Source organism: Daldinia decipiens, assembly GCF_022478715.1.
Source record: "Daldinia decipiens strain CBS 113046 unplaced genomic scaffold F4813scaffold_17, whole genome shotgun sequence".
Lineage (NCBI taxonomy): Eukaryota > Fungi > Ascomycota > Sordariomycetes > Xylariales > Hypoxylaceae > Daldinia > Daldinia decipiens.
The window spans coordinates 178,559-187,595 of NW_026054560.1; the positions used below are offsets into that span (position 1 = coordinate 178,559).

General features: G+C 45.8%; 3 protein-coding genes across 3 annotated transcripts; all 3 read left to right on the top strand.

The window, feature by feature from the left end:
- Nucleotides 1-1,491: 1,491 nt before the first annotated feature.
- F4813DRAFT_359839 (uncharacterized protein) lies at nt 1,492-3,637 on the top strand. The gene is made up of 3 exons (XM_049243377.1): nt 1,492-1,600; nt 1,720-3,242; nt 3,297-3,637. Exons 2-3 carry the CDS (start codon nt 1,964-1,966, stop codon nt 3,500-3,502), a joined length of 1,485 nt encoding a protein of 494 aa, XP_049099390.1. The 5' UTR covers nt 1,492-1,600; nt 1,720-1,963; the 3' UTR covers nt 3,503-3,637.
- A 772-nt stretch (nt 3,638-4,409) lies between these two features.
- Nucleotides 4,410-5,181, top strand: F4813DRAFT_76029 (uncharacterized protein). Its single transcript, XM_049248874.1, has 2 exons — nt 4,410-4,774; nt 4,834-5,181. Exons 1-2 carry the CDS (start codon nt 4,604-4,606, stop codon nt 4,927-4,929), a joined length of 267 nt encoding a protein of 88 aa, XP_049099391.1. The 5' UTR covers nt 4,410-4,603; the 3' UTR covers nt 4,930-5,181.
- A 1,341-nt stretch (nt 5,182-6,522) lies between these two features.
- Nucleotides 6,523-8,339, top strand: F4813DRAFT_389604 (uncharacterized protein; the record flags this gene model as incomplete). The annotated part of the gene is made up of 5 exons (XM_049246861.1): nt 6,523-6,804; nt 6,868-6,954; nt 7,014-7,148; nt 7,208-7,379; nt 7,630-8,339. 5 exons carry the CDS (start codon nt 6,523-6,525, stop codon nt 8,337-8,339), a joined length of 1,386 nt encoding a protein of 461 aa, XP_049099392.1.
- Nucleotides 8,340-9,037: the final 698 nt, after the last annotated feature.

Sequence of the window (9,037 nt, forward strand, 5' to 3'; positions counted from 1 at the left end):
AAGGAAAGAAGGCAAACGGGCACACCCACCAACAATACTGCGCGCTCTTTTTAACAAACACAGTGGCGGTCTCAAGTACAGGAAATGTATATACAGAATTGGTACCTAATTTTCAACCCTGATTCGGTACGATTTGATCCACGTGTGAGCTGCGAGTAGTTGGTTATGGCAGCCCGGCCGAGAAGCTGCTTTTGCGCTCTTCCGCTCTTCTCCTCACCCCGGCGCTACCGTTTCTACTTATGCATTGCTTCTCTTCCAGTTTAGCGTCTTACGTGGACGCATGCCGTGTACCGGCCACTTGATGATCTACGCAGGCCTTGTATATAATTGACGATAGAGAACGAAGAAATGTTGCCCTACATACAAATGACGTGGTTGTGAGACGGGAGCGAAATTACTTCCCAAGTAATATCGCTACGACTAATTGCAGCACGGCGTTGCAATGCGTTGCGGTATTGTACAACTCTAGCGGGAAACGGCATCAAGGCATTACTATGGCTTCCATACCCATATCTTCCGCTCCCCAAGATTCTGTGCCCCTCGTCCATTGTAACGGCACATCAAAGCTTGGCTTTTTCTCCCTTCGGATAGTACTCGGACGATCTTTAACATTAATAGCCACCACGAATTGAGTCGAGCAACAATAGGCTATTGCGACGTCGACATAGTCCACGGCTGGACGCTTTTCAGCAAGGAAACGTTTGTAGGTGGCTGGTTTCTGCCAGCGTCGAGACAAGCCTATCTACAAAGGAAGGAAGCTAAATTACTTTACGAGAGACTTGTGGCTCGGTCTCGCAACCTATCAAATTTCAGGGACACTGGCAAAATTTGGTCGTGCTGACTGGGCAATTTGTTGATGCATGGGAGTGCAAATGATGAGATTTCACGGAAATATTTCTCATCAAGTGCAAACCATATGCAAGGAGCTATTTAGACACGTCACTCAGTAATATAATAATAACTCGGTGACAAACTGCTTATTGAGCGGGGAATCGAGAGCACAGAGAGCTAACTTTTCATACTGCCACCTGTCGAAGGTGTATATTGTATATAGACGTTGTATGTTAGTAAGCTTGTTCTTAAGCTGCTTGAATGGAGAGAAAATTGGATCAACAAAGTTAGTTATAGCATTGGTTTATCTCGGTGAATAATTCGCGGGAGTATCCGAGTCGCATTATAAGTCTCGGTTCGTACCCTAAAGCCTTGGAGTTTGCATGATGGTATCTGTAATAATTATTATGGATTTTAACTACATACCATGACTTAGGCTCTCTGTTGTCATACAGTCATGATAGTTTGATCATATATCCTAGGCAATTCTCAGGATAGGGTAGGTAATACGCTGGAAGCTACATATGTATCGTACCTATGTACCTAAGGTACCTGATTTAGAGATATGCTGATAACAAAGCTTTTCCATTTTGCGTAACCGCTTTTCTTAGCAACCAAACGGTCTCTTATCATGGAAACATTAAGCTGTTTTTAATCAAAGGCAATGCATCTAAGACTGAAAACCAACCCTTTGTCACTATCATACTGAAAGCCTCGAACATATGCGTATGTACCTAGGAAAGTACTTAAGTACAGTTTAGGTACCTAGGTACGTACGTACTATTTCTCAAATGGTTTATTTCCTGATTAGGTAATATTTCACAAAGCTTCAAGTTCATAAGGTCGTTGTTGTTTACGAACAAAAAAAAAACTAAACAAGAACAATAGTCGTTATAACAGCCTTTGCTACAAAGCTCTATCACGGAAAACTACAAATACCCCAATCTGTTACTTCAAATCATCTACGCAAAAATTTCCCCTTCCTTTCAAACATCACCATCAACATTCCGGCAGGGCCCCGTTCTTCTCCGTTCATCAATCTGAGCAATAACCGGCCCCACATTACTTGCAGGATCGCCGCTCCGCCGGGTGCTACCAACACTACATATCGATCCCGGTCACTTGATTTGCAATGTCTTCCGTTAGCTCATATTCGGGCTCGAGTTGCGACTCCGATGCCGAGTCAGTTTCTTCTTCAGTTATCTATACCGATGAAGAACCATTTAGCACCTTTCAAACCCGTGTCCTCGACTTTGCTCTTCACGAAATCTGGCCCGATGCGACCGAGGAAGAGATCAGCGTGGAACGGATGGCCGGAGGCGGAGAAAATCGTATTATCGGTATATCCCGACAGCCGACTGAACAACCCGACACTCATATCTGCTACATCATACGCATGCCCCGGTTCGATAGTATGTACTTGAATAGTCAAGTTGCTACTCTACGATTTCTCCACCAACATAGCAAGATTCCTGCTCCAGATGTCATCAAATTCGACGCCACAGAGGACAATGAGCTCAATACTAGATACACTATTCAAACTCGCCTTCCTGGGCAAACTTTGCTATATTCATATCAAACTCTTTCCCACGAGGAGCGATGCAGACTCGCGCGGGAACTCGGCCATGTCTATTCCGAGTTACTATCCACTCGCAGTGCCATGTCCGGTGTTTTAGTGCTACCTATAGATGGAGCAGGACCTCTTGAGCTTCTACCGTGGAAACGTCCTGAGGTTCCATGCGCCAGAGAGTATAGCAATTTACCCGTGGTCGAAGATATCAAAAAAGTCCTACAAGATATTTTCACAGCCCAGAAAGACTACGACTTAAGGATGTGGCCCAAGGACACTTCCGGACCCTTACTCATGGATAAGTTCTGCAAAATGGCTGCGGAATTAGAAGCAGATGGATGGTTTAAGAATTGCTACACGTCGTTAGCACATCTAGATCTAGAGCCGCGCAACGTGCTCGTCAATCCTACATCAGACACGAGTTCTCCCATCATTTCTACTATCCTTGATTGGGACAGCGCCGTCTTTGCACCCCAATTCATGTGCTGCAAACCGCCTCTTTGGTTATGGGCATGGCAAGAAGATGAGGAAGAAGACGAACGTACGGCTAATGATGAACCACCGACATCGGAAGGACGCCAGCTAAAGCAGCTCTTTGAGGAGGCGGCTGGTCCAGACTACATTCGGCTCGCTTATGAACCTGCTTATCGACTTGCGAGACAGCTTGTTCAATTCGCCATTGGGGGTGTGGGTTCCAATATGGCCTTCAAGGAAGCCGAGGAGATGCTTGAGGAATGGAGGATGATACATCATGAGGACCGGGAAGCATCCTCCCTTACCAAACAAATCGGCGATTGCCATATAGGAGATGAAAGTTCTTCGGAGCAAGACACTGGAATAGGTAAAGACATTTATACTGAACAAACTAGGAATATCATGGCTAATCAAGACAAAGGTGCTGATATTATGGAAGAAGAGAGTGCTTCTGAACAGGAGGAGGATGCTACGACTTTTTATGAGAACGCCACTTCTGAGCAAATGGAGGATACTACTATCAGCCGGGAAGAGAGTATCGGTACTGAGAAGGATGAGAGCGTTGAACCTAGCCTAAAGGAAGGCACTTGGACTTGGACTCGTGCTGGCTTATGTATCATACTATAGAAAGCGGCAGTTTAATTACAACGAAGTCAACCCCTTAAATTATCTTGTTCCTTTCCTAGAGATTATATTGTTATGTAATATCAATGTGCCAGCTACTAGAAACTGCCATATCTCAATAATATCAATAATTCCAACAAGGTCTTGACTATTATATTAAACCTCTAAAATACGTGACAAATGATGAATAATGCATATAGTTTGAGTAGATGAAAGGTACCTAACCTATGTATTTAAATACGAGCCCTCTCTGTGGATTTCACGGTATATCAACTATACATAATTTCCAGGTGTCTTAGCATATCATCCTGTCATGAAGAAGCTGTGTGTACTTAGAGTCTAGTTGGATTATGGTAGCAGATGAATATTCTACTTAAGTTATGGTCTAGGCACTGTTCAGGAGACACGACCACAGCTTAAGTCGATTGTTTTACATTTGTCATGAGGTGGGGAAAGAAATTACAACTTAGCCTTAACTGACTAAGGAAGCTCTGTCGGGTATAATATCACCTGTTTTCATACAGCTGCCGTTTCTAAGGCTGTACATAGGAGCAGCTCCAGGCCGTCATCACTTATTACCTCATATTCTGTGCGTACTTGAAGCAAACAACATTATTCATGCACCTACAGCTGTATACACTTTGGAAGATAAAATCTCCTCCCGTCAAGTAATCAGGTATGTCTAGGCTTTCCGCAAATACTGTAAACAAATCCACAACATGTCGTATCATTTGCTGTTCTAATGAAAGGACCTGTAGGCATTGTGTCCGTGACAATGGAGTCATTAAGAAAATATTTCAAACAAAACATACCTCATTATCATTATAACAATAGCAAACAAAAAGAAAGTACGTGGATAAATACAGACTCCCAGACGTTTAGGAAACAATCAATTTGTTGACAGCTGATACTCGATTCTCAATGAGCTGGACATAATATTTGAACACGAGGTTTCCTTTCGTTTTTTATTATTGACGAATTCTTACTACATCAGTCTTTACAATAAGCAGACATTCAACTATCTCTTCAACCAATCTTTCAACCCCCCTCTAACCAACGATTAACCCAACTCACCATTCAACAGCATTCACTTACAACTTCAAGATGCCTCACATGAATAAAACCTCCACGAACCAGCACCACTGCCCCCTGAGGAGCAAGGGTAACTGCAGACTCGAGAAGCAATTCAGTCTGAAGTTCTGCGTCAAGCACCTGACGGCCTGCATTGACCATAAAGTCGTCCACATCAAGACCGAAGAATGTTGGAAGTGCGAGGTAAGTAATCCGAACTTGAATTTTCATTGTATAGTTTGAAGCTAACTGATTGACTACAGAGACTATCCTTTGACATTGAGGAGATGAAGGCTAGCAAGGATAGAGAGGTAGACAAGAAGAAAGGCGACAAGTCGGACAAGAAATCTCATAAATAAGAGCTTCAAGAGACTCCATTCCTTTTGTTTACTTGTTCTTTCTTTATTTCATAATGCTCTCGGCTTGCAAGGCGCCTTGATTCGGAACTCCTTTCTATAATGGAGGGTCTTTAAGACTCAACGCCATTATTTATGAACATTCCACGACAACTTACGATTATTGGTCCCCTACACACGCACAAAGCCTAGGTTGTCTACAGCACTAATAGGTATGTGAGCTCGAATATCTACCTCCTCATCTATAAGTATACTGACACTGGATCCATTAGTCAACGTGTGCCTCGGGTTCGTGGAAAGCACACAATTGCGCATTTGCCGTCTCAACACTCGTCCTCGCCAAATATTTTTCTTACGAACTTTCCACCGTTCATCATCCATCATTGTCTACCAACAAGAATAATCCTGGAACTTCAACGATGCCTCCTTACTCTGGGTTCGGTTAGTTGCTATGCTGTGCATGCGCTCAAGACTAGGATGTTGGATCTCGTATACGAGAAGTGATCACGGAATAGATATAGGTGGATGGGATTGGGATAATGACCTGATGGCAGATAAGTGCGAACGCTTACGAGTCACGCTATGTATGGTTCATGAATGCCCTCTTCGTTTATTAGTTTTCTTGCATTCAGAGATACCCCAATATTGCGTTTGGCGTGGCAGTCTGGACAACTTACAGAGACGAAGAGTCAAGAATCGGATGTCTTAGCATAGAGCCTTTCTTAGTTATTTCCTTAAATGAGTTACATTTCCTATTAATTGTATTTTGACACCCCAATCGGTTATGGGATTTTTCATTTCCGGCTACCTTATTCTCTTGGTTTATAAGCTACATAGGTACTTACCTAAGTATACTAACATACAACAGCAATATTTCTAGGGAGATACTGTGGGACTACTTAGGTAATGTTTTATAAGGACGACTTTAGTATTATCTATTGCTCACTATACTGCCGAGGGGGTTACACGGAACTAGAAAACATAACTCGTAGATGACTAGCCTACATTGTTCAACTTGGAATAGCTGATTGGTTAACAGTTCGTGTTACATAGGACCCAGAAGAATAATGTGACAGCACCGCCATTGTCTCTTCGAAAAGCTTTGAAGCAGCCCCCTTTTTTCATTTCATTGCGTTTATATTCATTAATTGCATACTCTAATTATACAAAATAAGAGTAAAATCCTTGCAGCTAATATACCTAATATAACAAAACCACATCGGCAATCCACACGATGCTTTATCGACTGCTACTATTTATCCGAGCAGATAAAACTAACACAGGTAAAAGTAATGAGATTCAGCTCATACAATAGTAGTTAAAGTGACCAATCACATATCATCATTCTAGTCTTTAATCTAGCTTTGAGCATCGCCACGATTTCAGACCACGTGATTGGTTCGACGAACGAGCTGAGGCCTTGTCCGCGTACGTACCTATGCTTGCCAAGCCATCATTCTCGACTCACCTTAACAAAATCGAGATTCTTTGAAGTTCATCTCTACGAGATTGACACTCTGCCTAAGAAGCAATCATCTCATTTGAACCTTTTCTAAGTCCAGTCTATCCGATGGATAGATATTCAATAGAGGCTAGATGGAACCTTCAAACCCAACTCAGCCCAGGATCCTCCCTCGTGTGAGCTTGGATAGTGGAGATGGCTTTGATTATACGTACTTCTCTCTGGACGATGACATCAACTATCTCACCGGCGATGGTGCTCCTGGCTCCATCTTGGCGTTGGACGATATGTCTAGCGTTATGTCCCCGGGGACCGCGTTCACCAGGAGCAGTTTGGCTCAGAGACAAAGATATGAACGGCGAGGCCACACGAAGAGTCGGCGCGGGTGTTACAACTGCAAGAGACGACGCATCAAGGTATTCGAGATTCGGAACTTATGTATAACCATTGCAGTTCAAAATACTAATATCGAGAAATAGTGTCAAGAAACGCGCCCAGCTTGCGCGCATTGTACAAAGACAGGGCTGAAATGTGAATATCCGGCAGTTCCACGAGTCATACACCAAGTATGAACCCCCCATAGTTATTGTCTATTATATGAGAACCATTACCAACAAGCGCAAAGCCACAGAACCAGGTCCTGCTATTCAGTCTCCAAGATATGCGATTATTCCAGCATTTCTTGCAGACGTGCTTTCCCCATCAACCCTTAGGGAACGAGACCATATGGACTCATGAGATTCCATGTTTATCACAGAATGTACGCGCCGCAACGAAGTCAATCTTAAAGCCAGGGTACTAATCAACTGAAAATGATAGTACGAGTATCTCATGCACGCGATATTGGGCCTCGCGGCGTCCGATCTCATGTCGCAAGATCCTAATCTAGTCACCTTCGCTATGTCGCACCGGCTGAAGGCAATTCGAGCCATTAAGAAGGCGCTGAGCGAAGTGCCAAAATCGAATACTTTTGAAGAGGGAAACGCCCTTAGTACGTAACGTCACCTACCCCCTTTATCCCCGTGTCCCCTATTTTCCAACTGGGGAAGACTACCAACCCCTTAACCCCTTTTCACTATTATACAACCAACATAGCTTTTCCCTCTCTGAACCATCCTAGGACTAGAGCATGCCATCAGACTCAACACCCCAAACACCCTTTACTATCTTACCCAAACTATTAATACATACGTCAACCATCCTCCAACTTCTCTACTAACCAACCTCCCCCCCCCAACCAGTAGCAACCTGTTTCGCACTAACCTTCCAATCCGTGGTCCTCGAGGACGGCATGGCCGAGTTCATGACCTTCTGCCGCGGAATAACCCTCGTCTCGATCCAGATGTGCACGCGCAACACGAAATTCCTCTTCCGCAACCTCCACGACAACGAGTCCGCCGCGCTCCTGCGCCCCTTCATGGAAGCGCTGCCTCCCATCCGTCGGGACTGGGTCGACATGGCCGTCTCCAGCATCCGGGGCTTGGGGCCCCTATGCGAGCAGCACGAGGTAGAAACCGAGTACCGCCGCCTGCTCCTGGACATGGCCGCGGCCCTGGGCGACTCCGCCTTCCGCGCCTACGAGTTCCTGTGCAAGCACTACGGGTGGTGGATCCAGCTGCCGCACGCGCGGTTCCAGCGGCTCGTCGACCCGGAGAACCAGACGTGCACGCTGCTGGCCGCGCACTGGATCGCGATCAAGCAGATCATGGCTCCGGTGACCGAGACCGAACACCGGCTACGCGCGCGCGAGCCGCGGCACCAAAATCACGACCAGGATGGAGATGGCAGCAACAAGAACAACGGCAGCATGAACCTAGGCATGGTCCGCTGGCTCAAGTATCTCAACCGCCAGGTGGACGCCGAACACCGGCGCTACAACGACTGGCCCGCGTGGGTCGAGGAGCAGCTCGACAGGGACCCGACGTTCTTCGGAAGGACGCTGCTGCCTTGATCCAGACGACCTAATCTACAATCCATCTACACACCTAATCTACATACATACCTATAACAGACAAGCGGCGGGGCGTAAGAAGGAGCCATTCGTTGCATCGGCTTACTTGCTTACCCGATCCTAGGAGACGACGACAATGACAGACAGACAGACAGACAGCATCACGACATTTAACCACACGCCACGTTTAGGCAAAGCCCAACCGCCAGCCCACGCTTCTGCGATAACACCGGCGACTAGCTGCTTGGCCTTCGCCCTGATACCTACGGGCCGTCCCTTGGTGATAGACCGAAGGAGCGGCTAGCATACGGCATTAGACCGGGAGTGGTTCCAGGATATTATTAAGCCGCCGGCGCGGGTGGCATGTAGACATGCAGGCATGCAAGGACATCCATCACCTACCAACAACACCCTAGGTACATATGCATGGATGGTGAGAATCAAGCAAGCATATGTCTGTAGACTCCCCTTCCTACCGGGGATTTATCTCTGCCTAGGTACTTACACACCTACCATAGATCATAGATTATGTACTCACTCACTCACTTACATACCTCCCTATAACGTAAATAGCTTCATCCCATCCACCAAGCGCAATCGGCATCCGATGAATCCCTCTCTGTCCCCCTCCCTCCCTCCCTAACCGGGTCTGCCAACCCGAACTAACGCACGCACCGGCAATCCTGCCCTAAACAACC

Bases quoted from the DNA above. Each gene is read 5' to 3' on its own strand.
- F4813DRAFT_359839 (XM_049243377.1), top strand. From the start codon at position 1,964: ATGTCTTCCGTTAGCTCATATTCGGGCTCGAGTTGCGACTCCGATGCC. The intron at 3,243-3,296 runs GTAAAGACATTT...ATCAAGACAAAG, and splicing joins GGAGCAAGACACTGGAATAG to GTGCTGATATTATGGAAGAA.
- F4813DRAFT_76029 (XM_049248874.1), top strand. From the start codon at position 4,604: ATGCCTCACATGAATAAAACCTCCACGAACCAGCACCACTGCCCCCTG. The intron at 4,775-4,833 runs GTAAGTAATCCG...GATTGACTACAG, and splicing joins AAGAATGTTGGAAGTGCGAG to AGACTATCCTTTGACATTGA.